General features: G+C 43.7%; 1 protein-coding gene across 1 annotated transcript; it reads right to left on the bottom strand.

Annotated features, from left to right (window-relative positions):
* Positions 1-260: 260 nt before the first annotated feature.
* On the bottom strand, positions 261-7,435 carry LOC120220156 (heat shock cognate 71 kDa protein-like). Its single transcript, XM_039217173.1, has 2 exons — positions 7,430-7,435; positions 261-793 (listed from the first exon to the last, which is right to left on the bottom strand). The coding sequence occupies exon 2, from the start codon at positions 776-778 to the stop codon at positions 389-391; it is 390 nt and encodes a 129-aa protein (XP_039073104.1). The 5' UTR covers positions 779-793; positions 7,430-7,435; the 3' UTR covers positions 261-388.
* Between the last annotated feature and the right edge of the window lie 12,251 nt (positions 7,436-19,686).

The raw sequence follows: 19,686 nt of genomic DNA, 5'->3' as shown, positions 1-19,686 counted from the left end.
TTCAGGAGGAAGAAGAATGATCTGTCAGGGACACCTTCTGTCTCTGTGGTTCTAAATGCCCCTGCTCCTTGCAGCTCAATGCCCTGTCCCCATTACTTCTTTAAAACTGACTGCTCACCTTTCTATCCTTTAGCTGATAGAAACCCTTTTTTTTTTTTCCAATTTTAAATAGTTTATTTAAGACATTGCATTTTCCACTTCACAATACAGTGCTTATAAAGTGCAATGTTGTATTTCTTTCCCTGTGCACATATTCCATATTCAAGTATCAAGAATGCCCAGTTTATTAACTATAGCAGCTCCTTTAAAACTGCCATGGAATTTGCTACAAATTTGGGTCCTTCAAATGTTTTGTGTGGAACAATGCTAGACCTATTCTCAGGTTGGCTTAATCAACCTCCTCAATGGTGGGCCCGGAGGAGGCACCACCAGAGGGAGGAGCACCGCCACCAGGGAAGCCTCCGGGCATTCCTCCAGGCATGCCTCCTGCACTCTGGTACAGCTTTGTGATGATGGGGTTGCACACCTTCTCCAACTCCTTCTGCTGATGTTCAAATTCTTCTTTTTCTGCAGTCTGGTTCTTATCCAGCCAGTTGATGATTTCATTACACTTGTCCAGAATCTTCTGTTTGTCCTCATCATTTATCTTGCCCTGAAGTTTCTCATCTTCAACAGTTGCTTTCATATTGAATGCATAGGATTCCAGGGAATTCTTGGAGGACACCTTGTCCCGCTGTTTCTCATCTTCAGCTTTGTACTTCTCAGCTTCCTGGACCATGTGCTCAATGTCTTCCTTGCTCAAATGACCTTTGTCTTTTGTGATGGTGATCTTGTTTTCTTTCCCTGTACTCTTATCCAACCCTTGAACAACACAGGTTGAAACTGCATGGGTCCACTGATGAGCAGACTTTTTAAAATGAAGATACATACAGTATCATAAATGTATTGTCTCTCCCTTGTGACTTTCTTTTTTAAAGTTTTCTTAAAGTTTTAAGGTTTTCCTTTTTTAAGGTTTCTTTTTTAAATTTGTTTTATTTTTGAGAGAGAGAGGCAAAGAGAGAGAGGAGAGAAAGAATCCCAAACAGGCTCTACACTGTCAGTACAGAGCCTGACATGGGGCTCAAATTCACAAACCATGAGATCATGACCTGAGCAGAAATCAAGATTTGGCTGCTTAACTGACTCAGCCACCCAGGCTCCCCTGCTTATGATTTTCTTAATAACATTTCCCTTTCTATAGTTTATTGTAAGAATACACTATATAATACATATCACATATAAAATAAGTGTTAATCAACTGTATTACTGGTGAGGCTTGCTAGGACATTAGTAGTTTTCAGGAAGTCAAAAGTTATGTGCAGATTTTTGACTTCCAGGGGCATTGGGTGAGGAGGGTGGGGGGTTGGCACTCCTAACCCTCATGTTGTTCCAAGTCAACTGCAGTTGTTATTGGCCCCTCTTTATTTACCGTTTCACTAAAAACCTTCTAATAATCTCATCTCAAAAATCTAAATCTTATCCTCTTCATGATTCATGCCGTCACAGTACACCAATGTTAAATGTTATCTGTCCAACTTCCAATTTGGGTTTGTTGAATTGTGTCCTGTTTATCATACAATAATATTGAGGAAGAATTCTATTTTCTTGTGCCTACCCACATCCATGGAACTCACACTTGGTATGACTCATGGGAACTAGAATACTTAAGAAGTGATAGTTGTGGCAAACACCCAACTTCCATTATTTTCTGAAGGATAAATAAATAATACCGTGCCAAACTTATTAGACAGGCCTCTCTTTAGAGACAAGTGACAGGAACTCAATTCATGCTAGCTTAAGCAAAAAAATGAATTTGTTGGCTCACTTAACTGGGAAATCCAGAAGTTTGGACTGGCCACAGACACAGCTAGGTCCCAGGTTAAAACAAAGTTGTCAGGATCTGTCCTCTAAACCTCTCATTTCTGTTTGCCCCTTATTAGTCCCAGTCGTTCCTACTTCAAAAGAGTACCTCCACCCCCACCCCCACCCCACACTCACACAAAAAAAGAGCTTCTGTCATATACTTGGGAAGCCTGTTGCTGGCAGTTATCAACTATGACATCCCAATTTAGCAACACGAGCAGAACACAAAATGTCTCTTGGTATTCATATACTAGTTCCAGGGAAAAACTCTGATTGATTCTGCTTAGTTAAAATGCCCACCCTTTGGACAGAGGAATGGGATAATGTGGTTTTGAGCCTAAACAAAACTGCAGGAAAAAGAGAGGACTGATGTCCCAAAGGAATGAATGCTGGACAGAGAAAATGGCATATGCCCACTACACGAATGGAGGGAGGGTTAGGACACCGTTTGGGTGTGAAAGGATTTGTGTCCCTGTGCTCTTTTATGAGCTGTGTGATTGCTGACAAGCCACTTCGCCTGTTTTGAGCCTCAATTCTTCATGTATGCAATGGTTATATGGTAGTTACTGGTACAATATTAAATTACATGTTACAGTATCTCTGTGCTGGTACCAACTGAATTTTCAGATAATGAAAAACTGAGTTAGTTGAAGAAGGCATTGCAACAGCGCCGGCCCCCTCTCCTCTATTTTTATGCGAGTACATTTATGGAGCACTTCACATTTTACGAAAAGCTCTTTCATCTACCACACAAATTGGAAAATGAAGCTGAAGGAGCTGGAATGCTTCAAATACGGACTAAAATTAACTTATTTGTGTAACTGTACTCACACGCAGACACGAAAACTATATGACGATACTGCAACTGAATCATTTCCTGGATTAAGAAAAGTGTCAGAGACTCACTCAGGGACAACACGCACACAGGCACGCACATCATAAGGCAGGGATTCCTATGAGCACGTAGGCACAGCCCTCTCTTCTGGGGAGTCCACTCTAGGGTTAAGGAATTTCAGGGCCAAAGGATTGCAGGCGAGCACGGTTCCCTAACGTGTGTCTGTGTGTGTGTGTGTGTGTGTGTGTGAGAGAGAGAGAGAGAGAGAGAGCGAGCGAGAGCGAGAGAGAGAAGGGTGGAGGCGGGAGGAGGAGGGAGCACAGGACAGACTAGGAAATTTTTAAAACACGCCAAAAAACAAAATCAAAAACTGTACAGAACGTCTGCAGCTGGACCCTTCCAGGAACGCAGCGGCCCTGGCACCTTCGCGGCAGTCCCCTCCTTCCGCCCACTCCTGCTCCAGCCGCTCGAAGATCCAGCTCCGCGTTTTCCCTCTGTCCCTCCCGCCCTACGGGTTAAAGCTCCCCCGCCAGGAGTAAACAAGCAGCCCCAACAGGCAGCCAGTAGGACCGGCCCCTTCTCCTCGTTTCCTGCGCCAGCCCCAGCAACAGGCCCCGCCCTTCACGACAGGCCCCGCCCCGCGCCGGCCGAGCCGCCCGCCTTCCCCTTGGCGGCGTCCGCGGGCTCTGGCCCTGTCCCGGCCCTGTGCCCAGTCTTCGGCCCCGTGCCCAGTCCCTGGTTCGCCCCCGGAGCTTCCTCCCTCGGGACCCCGCGGCCCGCCCGAGCGCCCCCGGCCCGCGCCAAGGGAGGGTGCGTGGCGCACACGTGACACGTGTTGTGGGCGGAGTCTGCGCGGGCACAGACGCCGGCGAAGGCGGCCCCGGGGAGGGCGGGCGCGGGCCTTGCCTAGCTCTCTCCCTTGGAGCTCGCATAGGCCTCGGCCGGCCCTCTCGCCCCGCCCCTCCTCCGGCCCGGCCGGGGCCCAGCTCTGGCTCCTCGCCCGGCGAGAGCTGCGCTAGGCCTCCCGTTGACTTTGCCACGGTTGTGGCTTCTCCTCGTGCACCCTCCGCGCACAGCGCGGTTTGGAAGCTCGCCCTCAACTCTTCCCCCAAGTCCCTACGCGACAGAGCCTCTTTCCTTAAGTTTCTTGCCTGGGTCCACAGACCCTGTATAATCATAACCTCTCCCTCCGCCTCTGCATAAACACACCGCCTTCCTGCCTCCACCCACAGAGCCGCCCTTCTGCACACACAGACCTATATTGTACGGTCTTCCCACACCTCTCCATTACTACCCCGTAACCCGGAATGTTGGAGGGGGCCGGGGAGCTCACCTGGTGCAACTCCCTTTCTGTCACTTTTAAGGTGGGGGAAACTTGAGGTTCAGAAAGGTGGAAATATTTGCTAGATGGGAACTGAGACCTGAACTCAGACCTCCTATTGCCAGGACCTTCTCTGTAGCCTGATGCTTTTCCTGCAATTCAGGGTCAGACTGACTACCCTGAAACCGGTAACTCCAGTCTTGATTATCCAGATTGCACCTTCCAGATCTCACCACACACCAGAGAAAATGTATCTGCCTGTTACTTTCTGTCTGTCTCGGGGTAGCTCCAGGAAATAATCGTAGCTGACACAGAAGAAAGCCTTTACCGAGTACTGCAGAAGAGGCAGTTTTGAGAACAAACTGAGGGCTGACGGGAGTAGGGGAGAGGGGAAGGGGGTGATGGGCATGGAGGAGGGCACTTGTTGGGATGAGCACTGGGTATTATATGGAAACCAACTTGACAATAAACTATAAAAAGAAAGCAAACAGGAAAAAAGAAGAGACAGTTTTATCTAGAGGTTGGGACAGTGGACTGTGCAGCCAGGCAGCCTGAATTCCAGCCCTAGCTTCTCCCCCTACTAGCTATCTGGTCAGTTATTTGACGTCTCTCTGTCTTGGGCTCCTTAATAAATCGAAGATAATGACAGTAACTACCTCTTAGAAATGTTAATCATTAAGGGTTAAGTGTGTTAATGAAGGTATAGTGTTCAGGAAAGCATGTGGCTTATAACAGAGTCATCAAAGAAATCACTATGGGCTGCCCACTATGCTGGTTTTCTTAATGTTCTTCCTGATGCCCGATGTTCTTCCTCTTCCCTGAAGCCTCCCACTATATATTGCAGCCAGATTAGTCTATCAGGTCAGGTCCAGCTTTAGAGGACTGCCTTCAGGTTCCAGCAAATAGTGGAAGGGCCGAGAGCAGGGTAGCCCCATTGACTGGGGCATCCCCAAGTTGAGAGCCTGCAAGGCTGACTTGTAAGCCAAGGGGCACAGGATGTGTGGCATAGTGAAAACAGAAGCAGGGAGCTTTTGAGTTCTGTGTTAATGAGGTGAGCATGGGAGGTGCTGGCACAGGAATAAACACGGGATTTAGAGAATGAAGTCAGCCATGGAGCCAAACGGCGCAGAAGGGAGACAAAGGCAACTACCAGGCAGAATGTCAGGCCGATAATCAACCAGTTCCTGACCCTCATTCAGTAAATTCTACAAGTATGTGTATCTAGTCCTCCCTTGTAAGTTCCTTGAGAGCAAGCCCTGTATCAGGTTCACCTTTATTCATCCTTTAGCCAATGCTTTGGGAATCCGTGATCCACAAATATTTGAGTGTTTTTCAAATGAAACTATACATATACATGTCACGGAGCTGGGCCCTGTGGAGAGGGCCCTGATTTCAGGAAAGGAATCTTAGAGTTTGCCTATCCAACCCCCTCGCTTCTGAGTTAAAGGAAGCTGTTTGCCTGGGGTTTTACAGCAAGTTGCAAACAGAAGCCAAGTCTCTGTTTCAGTCTGATGTTATTTCCATGACACTGCATTGAACTTACAGCGCAATTGGAAGGAAAAACAAACTCCCTAAAAGCTGTAGAACAAAGTAAGGCAGTGTGTGGTTAAGATATGAGGCATGGTACAAACGGGCAGAACGGTAGGAGTTGACAGAAATGGCGTCCCCAAGGGCTGGGATCAGTCAGAAAATACTGCAAGGGATGGAACTGGTCCTGAAGGATTAGTAGGATTCAGGATGGTAGAAAAGAGAGAGAATTCCTGGTGGGGGAAGTGGCTTTCCACTGAGGCCATGGTGGATATTTAAGGGTCAGTGAGGTAACCAGTTGGGTTAAAAGAGAGTTGGATCATAGTGGGAGAAAACAGTAGGTTAAGGCCAGATTTAGGGATATTTCAGATACTAGCATAAGGAGTTCTGACCTTAGTCTGTGGATAATGTGGAACCCCTGAAAGTAGACTCTGAGCTAGGCACTGAACCAAAGCAAGCATCTGCCAACTTGGTCTGATTTGCATCTTTTGTAGACAGTTGCTTGCCATATATGTGCATTTACTTAATTTACCCACACATGAAGGAAACTCTACCAACTAGCTTATATATATTTATTTTGTCTCCAAATACACATATCTGCGTGGGAGCAGAGAAAGGAGTGGGAAATTAACAGAGTTTGTGTGCCTGCTGTAGACCAGGCACTTTCATCCGTGATAGCTCATTTAATCCTCACAATCTGATGGCGTGTGGGTCCTGCTGCTCCAGTAACACCCAGAGATGGTAAGTAACTTTCTCACAGCTCAGAGTTTGGAAGCCATGGGGCCAGAATTCAAACTCAGCTTTGACACCAAAGCCCTCTCCAGTCCCCTTTCACAACTTTCAAGTGAGAGGATACAGGAATTATGTTCCCACTCTCAGGTTCTTTCTTGGGGATGTCAAGTGCTGAGATAACCCAGATGAGCTTACATTTCTAGGAGTATTTTCACATCCCTGGTTTTCTATGCTTATCTTTAGGGAAAGAAAATTCCTATTTTGTGTCTTTAAAGGCAGATAAAGCTGGCTTTGAATTCCCTTTCCACCACTTCCAGCTGGCGGCCAAGTGGACTTTCTGCTAAGCCAATGAACCTTAAGCTTCAGGAAGCCCTCACATGTATAGGCCCCTGGCAAGCCGACTATCCAAATTTGAAACTAATTGTGCATTGTGGTGCTTAAATGTAAGGGCAAGTGTAAATTTAGCTCCAGCAATGGTATATGCTTCATTCACGTCTATAAAATCCGGATCTGCCCTACCTGGATGATCAATGACCTGCGTCAATTTACTTTCTAAGACTCAGTTTCCTCATCTGAATGAAATAATACTAGAAACTGGGTCTACCAATTGACACACACTACTAAAAAAGCTGATCTCACCCAACCTATGCCTAAGGCAAAGGTTCATGGAGACCCTAGTTCAAAGGAGATACCTGTTAAGCAATTAGGTCCAAACAATTTAGTGGTTGTTTCCAAAAATAATACACATAAATAGAAAGTAGATATTTATATTTTATTCTTAAATAACTACAATTACTTTCTTTTTTAAAAGTGATTTTATTAATTTTTGTAATGCTTATTTATTTATTGAGAGAGAGACAGAGTGCAAGTTGCGGAAGGGCAGGGATAGAGGGAGACACAGAATCCAAAGTAGGCTCCAGGCTCCAGGCTGTCAGCACAGAGCCTGACACAGGGCCTGAAGTCATGAACCACGAGATAATGACCTGAACCAAAGTAGGTCACTTAACCGACTGAGCTACCCAGGCACCACAACTACAATTATGTTGTAATGAAATTTTGTGCACCTGTGGTGGACTGTACAACTTCTCAAATCGTGGAATCAGATTGCACACAACAGTTCCTTTTCCCCATCAATTTTCTTTTGAACACAGCATCCACCCAAAACCCAACTCCAGAAAGGTAGGATGTTGTCAAAAGGAATGTCATGCAATCTAATGTTGAAACTGTGGATTTCCTTTGAGTAACAGTTGATACAGTTTGCAACAGATGTCAGGTATCACCATGTTTCCTTCAAAAATGTAAAATATTCTGAGGCACCCCTGTAAATTTTCTGCATCCCTAGGGGTGCCTCTGCTCACAATTTGAGTGTCATGGGGTTAGGGACCTTGTTAAAGACTATTCCAGGAAGCAACCAAAAGGCAGGAGAGTTCTGTCTGACAGAATAGAAGAGGAGGAACCACCTTTACTGTCCACAGTCAGCCACAGTGTTACTACTCGGTTCTCCACAGGAAATCTTCCCCAAGTCTCTCTTCCTGAGAGTTCTCTCCACTTTCTGTTGTGGCTCTTTACAAAATATCAACAAAGCAAGGAAAGATGTGGGTGGAGAGGCCTGGGCTCTAGTTCCAGATTTGCTTCTTGAGAGATAGCAACATCTTAATCATAACCTCCTCTTTCCAAAGTCTGTTGAAGCTTTAACTATGTATGAGTCTATGAATCCCTCAACTTTCTCCTAAGATGCCAACGTTTTTAATGAACTTGATTTTTAAGTTGGCCTCATAAGGGTGGGAAGGAAAGAAATGTTCCTTTTATTGTACACATTCTACAGGTTAGAAAGCTGGGAAATGTGCCATCTTTAAATCATATAAAAATCCATTCTCATATCATGCAAATTTCTGAAAGAAGAGATCAAAGAACATAAAAGCTCTGTATGGGGGGCTCTGGGATGATGGAAATGTTTCTTGATCTGAATGCAAGTAACTGTGTTCAGTTTGGGAAAATTCATCACTTTTGATATCTGCATCTCTCTGTATATATACAAAAAGGGAGGAAAGCAAATTGCAAAATTGAAACAATATGTAAATTACATAAAAATACAACACAAACAATACTATTTTTAAAATCTGACAATGAATTAGAAAGGTGTGAATGTGCTATATGTTGTGGTAATATTTTAAAATAAATTTTAGGGATGGCTTGGTGGCTCATTCTGTTAAGCATCCTACTTTGGCTCAGGTCATAATTTCATAGCTCATGAGTTCGAGCCCCACGCCTGGCCCTGTACTGACAACTCAGAGCCTGGAGCCTGCTTCGGATTATGTGTCTCCCTCTCTCTCTATGCCTCCCCCCCCCCACTCATGCTCCATCTCTCTCTCAAAAATAAATAAACATTAAAACAGATTTTAAAGAATAAAAAAATAAAATAAATTTTAAATCATTTGAAAAGCAAAATAAAGCTCTTTTCAGCTTTTTTTTTAAAGTTATATTTATTTCTGAGAGAGAGACAGCATCAACAGGGGAGAGTCAGAGAGAGAGATACAGAATTTGAAACAGGCTCCAGGCTCTGAGCTAGCTGTCAGCACAGAGCTCAACACGGGGCTCAAACCCATGACCCGTGAGATCATGACCTGAGCTGAAGTCTGACGCTTAACCAACTGAGCCACCCAGGTACCCCAGCTCATTCCAGCTTTAAGGAAACTTTAGGTGTTGGGCCAGGAGGAGGGAGGATTATTCCTTCTGCATGATATAGCAGGATTTTTGAAAGGTTTTCCTTTACACCTTTCTCCCTGTTACACTACCAAAAGCCAGATGCTTAGCTGAGGCAGACCAATAAAAAAGAGTTTATCAGGATGTCTTGCAGAGTTAACATAGGCAAAATCCACATTGCTCACTAATTCAGGATTGGCTAAGCAACCATCCTAAGGAGCCAAGAGACAGAGGCCTCTGCTCTATCTAAGGGCATCGATGGGTTACCCTCTTTTACCTATGATGCTAGCTCCTGGAGCCAAGGAAACAGCCAGTGACCAGAGACTATAGGAAAGAGCACTGGACGCCTGTGATCCGAGCACCTCTTCCGTAAAAGGATAACTAGACAACGGATAAAGTCTCTTCTAGATTGAAAATGCAATCATTTTGTGATTTAGTGATACTGAGAGAACTGTTCTTAAGGAAACCTGAAAGGAGAAGTAAACAAGCCCACCCTGGAAAGAATAGTTGTTTAAGCGGTCTCTGAAAGTATCACAAGGACAGTGGCCCAGATGGGAGATGCCAGGCAAACACATGAATATTACTGACTTCAAAGATAATGGCAAAACAAGAGGCTCCGGGTGTAGCAGTAGGCACAAGCTGAATTTATGGGGCTGGGGAAGCAGCCAAGCTCAATGGATAGAATATGGTAAAACCGCATGATGACAAATGTGCAGCCAAATAGAAGTAAACATGAAAAGTGGTTCCTGCTGCTATGTTTTGATCTCATCAGTGCTGTGCTGTGATTGAGTGGGTATAGCACACAAAGGTTTGAAATACAGGAAGTGTAGGTCCTATTCAGTTCACACTCTCTGCAAGTGCAAAGTGGGAGAAGAGAAAGAAAGCAACATGTGCTATAAGTCACAGAGTATCAAGGAATCAGAAAGCTACTCTGAGCTGCAGTTTCCTCATCCATACAACAAGGGTCATAATACTACCTTCCTCACGGTGGCTATGACCTGTTAACATTGAGAGCAAACTAGGGCTCAATAGAGTAGTTATTATTATTCATTCTTATAATGCAATGCTGAAGCTCCAGAAAGCCGCAGACTCCCTTCAGCCACTGATTTGGAGAATAAATTTTCCAGGACCATGACTTGCCAAAGTGTCCTAAGTGGGGAGAGTTTTCCGGAGGATTCTTCCCCCCTCCCCTTGACATTCTGCATTTACCTTTATTAAAGCATTTGTCCATTTAAATTTTAACTTTTTGTTGGGTAAGGCTGAGAGAGGTCATTTGTATGCAGAATGTTGCTTCTTTACTCTCCAATTTATTTTATTTTCTAAGGTTCCAGTTATATGGGACCTTTTTTGTATTGAAATATATATTGTGGAAGTTTAAAGTGTAAACATTGATTTGATACATCTATAGATTACAATATGATTACTGTTGTAGCATTAGCTAGCACCTCTAGCATGTCACCAAATGATCATTTCTTTTTTGTGGTAGGAATAATTAATATCTAGTATCTTAACAAGTTTGATGTCTATACTACAGTATTATTGTCTATAATCACTATATTGAGCATTAGATCGCCAGTTTGTACTTTTTTAAAGTTTATTTATTTTGGGAGAGAGAGCACAAGCAGGGGAAGGGGCAGAGAGAGGGAGAGAGAGAATCCTAAGTAGGCTCTGCATCGTTAGCATGGAGCCTGATGTGGGGCTCAAACTCATGAATCATGAGATCATGACCTGAGCCAAAGTCAGACACTTAATCGACTGAGCCACCCAGGCACCCCAGTTTGTACTCCTAAGCAACATTTCTTCTACTACCCTACCTCCCAAGCCCTTGGTAGCTACCATTTTACTCTCTTTTGATGAGTTTGGCTTTTTTTAGATTCTATATGTAAGTGATACCATACAATATTTGTCTTTCTCTGACTAACCTTAACTTAGTTTAATGTCCTCAAGATTCATCCAGTGTTGCAAATGGCAGGATTTCCTTCTTTCTCATGGCTGAATAATATTCCATGGTATGTGTGTGTGTGTGTGTACAAATATACCACATCTTCTTTCTCCATTGATAGACACTTAGGTTGTTTCTCCTGGGGATTTTTTTAAATGTTTATTTATTTATTCTGAGAGAGAGAGAGAGAGAGATCATGCACACATGAGTGGGGTTTGGGCAGAGAGAGAGGGAGAGAGAATCCCCAGCAGGCTCTGTGCTGTGAGCACCAGGCTCAGTCTCACAAGCCGTGAGATCATGACATGAGCTGAACTCAAGACTCAACTGACTGAGCCACCCAGGCACCCTTCCCAGGGATTCTTAATAGGAATAATTATTTAACACCTAAGCTTTGACTTCTTATAGACCCAACCCCACGGGAGCCACAGCATCTATTAGCAGGATGAAGCTCCTGAGGAAGATATTGAAGGAGCCTCACCTGTAGGTAGGGAAGGCCAGGGTTCTGGAAGAGAGATTTCCACTGATTCCTTTTCCATCTTTAAGATACTGATTGGATGGTATTGTTTTTAAGGTTTAGGGGAATAGAAAATGATGGGGGAAACTGAAAAGCAAGAACTGGCCAAAGTCCCCAATAGTTTGAATGTCTGAATCCAAAGGGCTCTGAATTTTTCTTTACATTTTTAAAGAGAGGAAGAAGGTAGATCAGAGGCTTGGCGCCTAGGAGAGATGGGGATACCCAATCAAGGCCGGGTATCTTTCTCTGTTCGCAGTTCATAGGTATAGTAAGACAGGCCATTCCTTCAGTGAGACTGGAAATACTAATTAATACACACATTGTGGAGAACAATTAAATACTAAGAATAAAGAGTTTTACAAATATTTGTATCTTTTGAACCTTTAAAGAATGAAAATGGTTACATTTTGGTAGAGCTATACAATGTTAGTATAGAACCTTTAAAAAAATGTCTTGCTGGGGCGCCTGGGTGGCTTAGTCGGTTGAGCGTCCGACTTTCGCTTAGGTCATGATCTCGCGGTTCGTGGGTTCGAGCCCCGCGTCGGGCTCTATGCTGACTGCCAGCTCGGAGCCTGGAGCCTGTTTCAGTCTGTGACTCCCTCTCTCTCTGACCCTCCCCTGCTCACGCTCTCTCTCTCTCCTAGAAATAAATAAAAAATATAAAAAAATAGAAGCATTAAAATGGCTTGCTCAAGGAAATGAGAAATATTTATATTAAACACAAAGATATAATAATTTGCACAGAATTAGCAATTATGTATGTGTGTGTGTATATACATATACATACACACATGTGAAGGGCTGTCCCAGTATGTAAAGTGTTTGCTTGTGGGTAGTGGAACTATGGGTGCTTCTTTTGGTCTAATTACTTACACTTTTCTGTATGTGCCACAGTTTATACAGTAAGCACATACTACTTTGATTACCTGGTGGCTGACGGAGGTCGAAACCGACCTCAAATCTCCTCAGTTTCCTTCCCAATTCTTTGAATCAGGTTAATTTCCCCCGAGCACCCTCCGCAAAGTTTTGAAGGTCACGCAGGGCCCTCCGGGGACACAGAGGCGCGCGGGGCTGCTGGGGACGGTTGTGTCCGGCTCCAGGCGGGTTTCTGAGCCTTCCTTCCCCCACCGCGAGTGCAGTTGGAGCTGTGCGGCCGGCGCGTTCCGGCCCCTCCGTCCTCCGAGGAACCCGGCGCGGGACGCCCCCTCGCAGCGCGCGGCGGAAGCTGGAGAGGCTGCATGTGGGCTCGACGGCCCTCCCCCCTGCGCGCCGCCGGGCCTGGCCCTGGATCGGAGGCCACGCGCGTCCTCCGCTCCCTCCTCTCCCCGGGCGCAGCGCGTAACCCTGGCCGCGGCCGGCGGAAGCGCCCGAGCCCAGGAGGGGGAGCGAGGCCCCTCCCCGCCAGCTCAGCCTCAGGGCGCGCGAGGCCCGGAGGGCGGCGGCGCGGACGTGCCCGGGCCCACGGAGGCCTCCCGGCGCCACCTCCGGGACGCGCGGCTTTGGGCGCGGAGGGCGGCGGGCCTGCTCCCTGCGGCCCAGGCCTGCGGGGGGCACGAAGGGAGGAGGAGGAGGAGGAGGAGGTCGGGACCCGACCCGCAGCCCGGACGCTCGGCCTTCTCTGCTCTTTGGGCCCCTTTGTCCCACAGCCGTGCTCGGCCGGCGGATCGGAGTCGCGTCACGCGCCGTGCGCGCGCGTTAGCGTCTGTGTCCGGTAGCCCGGGAGGCTGAGGTTTTGTGTGGGCGCTTGCCTTGTCCTCAGCCTGTTGGCGCACCCTCTTCGCCTGGGCTGTCTTTCTACCACTTAGTTTCCTCCAGTTCCGCAGCCTTCCCAAGGCCAAGTCTGCCGCACCAAAGGCCTCGAACCTGTCTCTCCTCTTCTGCAAATCTACCTTCCCTCACCAGGAAACTTGTTACCATCCACTACCCTCTGCCACCACACATGCCCAAGGTGAAATGAAATTTTACCTCTACTTTGCCATGGGGACACAAGATACTCTCACTGCCATCAACAAACATTCCCAAAGAAGAGAGTTTACACTTGCTCCCTCGCCCCAGAACCAGCTACATACTTTGCAGGGTCTAGGACAAAATGAAAATGCTGGACCTCTTGCTCAAATGTTGAGAACTTCAAGAGCATCAAACCAAGCCAGAGACTATTCTTTAAAAAAAAAAAAAAATTATATATATATGTATATATATGTTTATTTTTGAGAGAGACAGAGCAGGAGTTGGGAAGGGGCAGAGAGAGAGAGAGAGGGAGACACAGAATCTGAAGCAGGTTCTAGGCTCTGAGCTGTCAACACAGAGCAGGATGCAGGGCTCGAACCCATGAATCTTGAAATTATGACCTGAGCTGAAACCAAGAGTCCCAAGCTTAACCGACTGAGCCACACAGGTGCCCCAGCCAGGGACTATTGTTAAATGCAGGACCCTGTGTGTCCCCACAGTGGTACACCCAGGAAGCTGGCCCTGCGAGCACCTTTTCTGTCCTCAAGCCTGTGCCCTAACCTACACCCACAAATCTTTGTTGTTAAAAGAACAAACGGATAATCTCTTCATTGTGGCTGGTCACTAGAACCAGAGATCTTTTCCCTTGGTCAGCTATCTCCATTAATTTCTTTACAGCATTGACAGGGCTGACTACTCCTTTCCTTATAAAACCCCCTTTTCTCCTTTGGTTTCTGTTACAGGGCACTATTGCATTTCCCTCACTCTCTGATGCATTCCTCCAACTCCACTGCTGGCTTCCTTTTCTCCTGTTCTGCATCTGTGTGTTCTCAAAGGTTAGGTCCTCAGTTCCTCATTTTCTTCCTGATTCCCTTGGAGACACTGTGTTCCCCGTTTTTCTTTTTTCTTTTCTTTTCTTTTCTTTTTCTTTCTTTCTTTCTTTAATTTTTTCACTTTTTAAAAATTTGTTTCTGAGAGAGAGACAGCATGAGAAGGAGAGGGTCAGAGAGAGGGAGACACAGAATCTGAAACAGCCTCCAGGCTCTGAGCTAGCTGTCAGCACAGAGCCTGATGCGGGGCTCAAACCCATGAGCCACAAGATCATGACCTGAGCCAAAGTCAGCCACCCAACCAACTGAGCCACTCAGGCGCCCCTGTCCTCCCTGTTTTACTCACCACCTTTGTATGTAAAGCTCCAGGCATGGCCAGCCCAGATTTCCCTCCCAAGCCCTAGTCTTGCTTTTCCGACTCTTAGGTGTCCTGGCTACTCCACTGTAACAAGTCAAAAATTGAATGTATGCTTGTTTGCTCTTTCCTTCCTTCCTTCCTTCCTTCCTTCCTTCCTTCCTTCCTTCCTTCCTTCCTTCCTTCCCCCACTGAGCAAAAAACTGAGCAAAAAATCAACCAAGCCTGGGACCTCGTGCAGGACCCAGTACAAATACCACAAAGCCAGCCTCGTCACCACCTTTCAAAGTATCTCCTCACAAAATATTTTAGTAATCAAAAAGGGAGGTGGCGAGTAAGTTTGCCATAGAAAAAACCTGTCAGGTACCATCTTACATCATGAAAGTTAAAACCACAAGTACTAGATAAATTGGTACTGAGTGCCATCTGAAGGTGCAATGAGCACACAGACATTTCTTTGCTGTTCCAGCCAAAGATGCATAATCTAGTCTAATCATGAGGAAACACTGGACAAACCCAAACTGATGGACAGCCTACAAAATGGCCTGTAATATTAAAAAAAAAAAAAGTCAAGGCTATGAAAGTAAAAGTGGAGGAACTTTTCTCTAGGGTGCAGGAGATTTGAAAGACACAGCAATTGGATGCAATACATGATCTCGTGTTGGATCCTTTAGTTAAAAAGGGTGGTATTAAGACGACAGGTAAAAGCTGAATGAGTCTGAGCAGAGGGAATAGAATAATTATTTTGTACTATTTCTTTAGTATAACTTTTTTCAACGTTTGAAATTATTTCAAGGCACCTTGGTGGCTCAGTCAGAGGAGCGTGTGACTCATGATATTGGGGTCATGGGTTCAAGCCTCATGTGGGGTGTAGAGTTTACTTAAATAAATACATATATTTTTTTAAAGTTTGGGGGCACCTGGGTGGCTTAGTCGGTTAAGCGTCCGACTTTTGCTTAGGTCATGATCTCTCGGTTCGTGGGTTTGAGCCCCGTGTCTGGCTCTGTGCTGACTGCCAGCTCAGAGCCTGGAACCTGTTTCAGTCTGTGACTCCCTCTCTCTCTGACCCTCCCCTGCTCACGCTCTCTCTCTCTCTCTCTCTCCTAGAAATAAATAAAACATTAAAAAAAATAATAAAGTTTGAAATTATGTCAAAAGAAAAAGAAAAAAGAAAATTTACCCCCTCCCAAATTAGCTTTCCCTCTAGGCCTCTCCCACTTTCCAAGTTCAAAAACTTTGGGATCATCTTTGATTTCTCTCTCTTCCACACCCCCCACCCAACTCCTTTCCCACCACTCAACTACTGAGTCCTGTCAATTATTTTTTTTAAAATATCTTTCACATAGATACCTTTTAAATTCAACTTCCAACTTGTTTTCTTTAAAATGATACTTCCTACTTCACATAAGCGTTTTAAGGAGCGTTTGTGAAAAGAATTTGTGTAAAAAAGTACCATGTAAACATAAAGTCCTATCTCTCCATCTCAAGGCTGGATTACTCCTGTTTGCTGCTATAATTTTCTAACTGGTCTTCTTGTCTTTGGTCAATCTCTTTAACAACGCATCCTGTATACAGTTATCAGAGTAATCTGCCTAAAATCACACATTTATCCTTTCGAGATCTTGCTTCCCACCGTGCAGTGAGGCTTAATCCATATTCCCAAGGAATACTGATGTTCTTTGAGTTGCACCAACGTGGTCTGCTGTCATATCAAATAACCATGACCTTTGTCCAATTCACAAAAGAAAAGAAAATTTAATGGATAGAATGTCCTGGACTTGTTTTTTTCCCCTATATTTTTTTCCCATAGTAGTAAGGATCCTAACTTTTATCTGCTATCATTAGCAATGACAAACTGAATGAAAAAGCAGCAAATTAATAACACATATTTGGCAACAACAGATCATGTTTGCTTCAACAGCTTGATTTTCTCACGGGCACATGTTTGGTAGCTGTGATTTTTATGATGCATGTCAATTGTATCGTCATTTTCTTTCTTAAAAATTGCTTTTCTTTTTGTGATAAAATGAAATGTATTAAAATTTCATCATAAATAAGTTCAAGAAAACACTGCACTCCCAAATAAATACCTTGACCTATTATTCAGGGTTTTTCCAACCTTATCATTGCTACTCCCCCTTCATGAATTCTTGACTTCAGACAAAGTTGTTTAATCTCTGTTCGCTTTTGCTTTTTTTTTTTTTTTTTTCCTTTTGCTTTGCACAAACCATTCCATCTCCCTGGAACCCTGTCCTGACTCATGCCTGTCCAAACAAACCCTATAAAGCCTTAAAAGACTAAATCAACTCTCCACTTGGTGAAACTTCTAAAATGATGATTTATCTGTCTCTCCTTCTATGTTACATGGAAAATGCATGAGAAAGAACACAGTGGTATGCAGCAGTGTTTCTCAAACATCAGAGAGCAGAAGGAGCACCTGGCAATCTTTTTAAAAATTCAGAGTTTTGGGTACAGCTGGATGGCTCAGTCGGTTAAGCATCCAACTCTTGATTTAGGCTCAGGCCATTATTTCATGGTTCCTGAGATTAAGCCTTGTGTGGCTCTGCGTTGTCAGCATGGAGCCTGCTTGGGATTCTCTCTCTCTCCCTCTCTCTCTGCCCCTTCCTCTCTCTCTCTCAAAATAGATAAACATTTAAGAAAATACAAAATAAAATGTAGAGTTTTTTGTTTGTTTTTGTGAGAACATTTTAAGTTATATTCTCTTAGCAAACTTCAATTATACATTATAGTGTTATCAACTATAATCACAATATTTTTTGTTTTGAGAAAGAGAGGGAGAGAACCTGAGTTGGGAGAGGAGCAGAGAGAGAGAAGTAATCTTAAGCAGGCTCCATGCCCAGCACAGAGCCAGATATGGGACTTCATCTCATGGCCGTGAGATATGACCTGAGCAGAAATTAAGAGTTAGACTAAAGGAGCTACCCAGACACCCCTATAATCACAATGTTTTATATTATATTCTCAGACCTTTTTCATCTCACAGCTAAAAGTTTACACCTTTTCTTTCTTCTTTCTCTCTTTCTTTCTTTGCTTTCTTTCATTCCACATATAAAGTGATACCATGTAGCATTTTTCTTTGTTTTCCTTATTTCACTTGCATAATGCCTTCAAGTTCCATCTATGTGGCCACAAATGTCAGGATTTCCTTCTTTCTTATGGCTCAGTAATATCTTCTTTATTCATTCATCTGTTGATGGACACTTGTTTGTATCCATATCTTCGCTATTGTGAATAATGCTACAATTATGGGAGTGCAGAGGACCCTTTGATATCCTGTTTCATTTTCCTTGGATAACTAAGTTAACTAAGTTAAGTAAGAAAGTAAGTAAATAAATAAATAAATGTGTGATTCCCGAATCATAGGGTAGTTCTATTTTTAATTTTTTGAGGAAACTTTATATTGTTTTCCTTACTGGCTGCAACAGTTTTCATTCCCACCAACAGTGCACAATGGTCCCCCTTCCTCCCCGTATTGCTAACACTTGTAATTGCTTGTGTTTTTTATTTTAGTCATTCTAACAGGTGTGAGGTGATATTATGGTTTAGATTTGCATTTCCCTGATCATTAGTGATCATCATTAGCACCTTTTCATGGACCTATTGGCCATTTGTATGTCTTCTTTGGAAAAGTGTCTCTTCAGTTCTTCTGCCCATTTTAAAGTCAGATTGTTTGTTTTTTTTGCTTTTGAGTTGTATGAATTCTTTACATATTTTAGATATTAACTGCTTATCAGATAGTTGATTTGCAAATCTTTTCTCCATTCTGTAGATTACTTTTTCATTTTGTTGATAGTTTCCTTTGCTGAGCAGAAGCTTTTTAGTTTGATGTAGTCCACTTGTTTATTTTTGCTTTTGTTACCTTTGTTTTTGGTGTCAAATCTAAAACATCATTCTCAAGACCAAAGTCCAAGGACCCCTAAGTTTTCTTTTAGGGGTTTTATGGTTTTAGATCTTACATTCAAGTTTAATACGTTTTAAGGTGATTTTTGTGTATGGTGTAAGATAAGGATCTGGTTTGGCCATCCAGCTCTCACAACACCATTTATTGAAGAGACTATCCTTTTTCCTTGGTATACTCTTGGCTCCTCTGTTGTAAATTTACCACATATGAATGGGTTTATTTTGGGGTTCTATTCTGTTTCATTGATCTCTATGTTTGTTTTTATGCCAATACAATACTGTTTTGATTGCTACAGCTTTGTAATATAGTTTGAAATCAGACTTCCACTGTGCTTGCATTTTTGTTCTTTCTCAGGATTGCTTCAGCTATTTGGGGTCTTGAGTGGTTCTATAGAAATTTTAGGATTGTATGTCCTTTTTCTATGGAAAGTACTATTGGAATTTTGATAGGGATTGCTTTGAATCTTCAGATTGCTTGGGGCCATATGGGCATTTTAACAATATTAATTCTTCCTATACATGAGTACAGAAATTTTTCCCATTTATTTGTATCTCCTTTAATTTCTTTCATCATTGTCTTATGATTTTCAGTGTACAAATCTTTCAGCTCCTTATTCCTAGACATTTTACTTTTTTTGATGTAATCTCATAATTTCTCTTTCTGATAGTTTATGAGTAAATAGAAACAACAGATTTTTTTCCCTTTTTTAAGGTTTATTCATTGTTTTTGAGAGAGAGAGAGAGTATGCAGGGGAGGGGCAGAAAGAGAGGGAGAACACAGAATCTGAAGCACACTCCAGACTCTGAGTTGTTAGCAAAGAGCCCAAAACGGGGCTCAAACCCACGAAATGTGACATCATGACCTGAGCTGAAGTCGGAGGCTTAACCAACTGAGCCACCCAGGTGCCCCAAAACAACGAATTTTCATATATTGATTTTTTATCCCTCAGGTTTGCTGAATTCATTTATTATATCTAATAGCTTTTTGGACAAGTCTTTAGAGTTTTCTATATATAATATGTCATTTGCAAATAGAGACTGTTTTACTTTTTCCTTTCTGATCTTTTCTTTCTTTTTCTTTTATTTATTTCCTTTTCTTGCCTAGTTGCTTTGGTTAGGACTTCCAATAGCATGTTGACTAAAGTGGCAAGAGTGGG

This window comes from Hyaena hyaena, unplaced genomic scaffold (assembly GCF_003009895.1).
Source record: "Hyaena hyaena isolate Hyena2069 unplaced genomic scaffold, ASM300989v1 scaffold_678, whole genome shotgun sequence".
Lineage (NCBI taxonomy): Eukaryota > Metazoa > Chordata > Mammalia > Carnivora > Hyaenidae > Hyaena > Hyaena hyaena.
The sequence above is the reverse complement of the archived record's forward strand: the minus strand, read 5'-3'. Positions and strand labels throughout refer to the sequence as shown.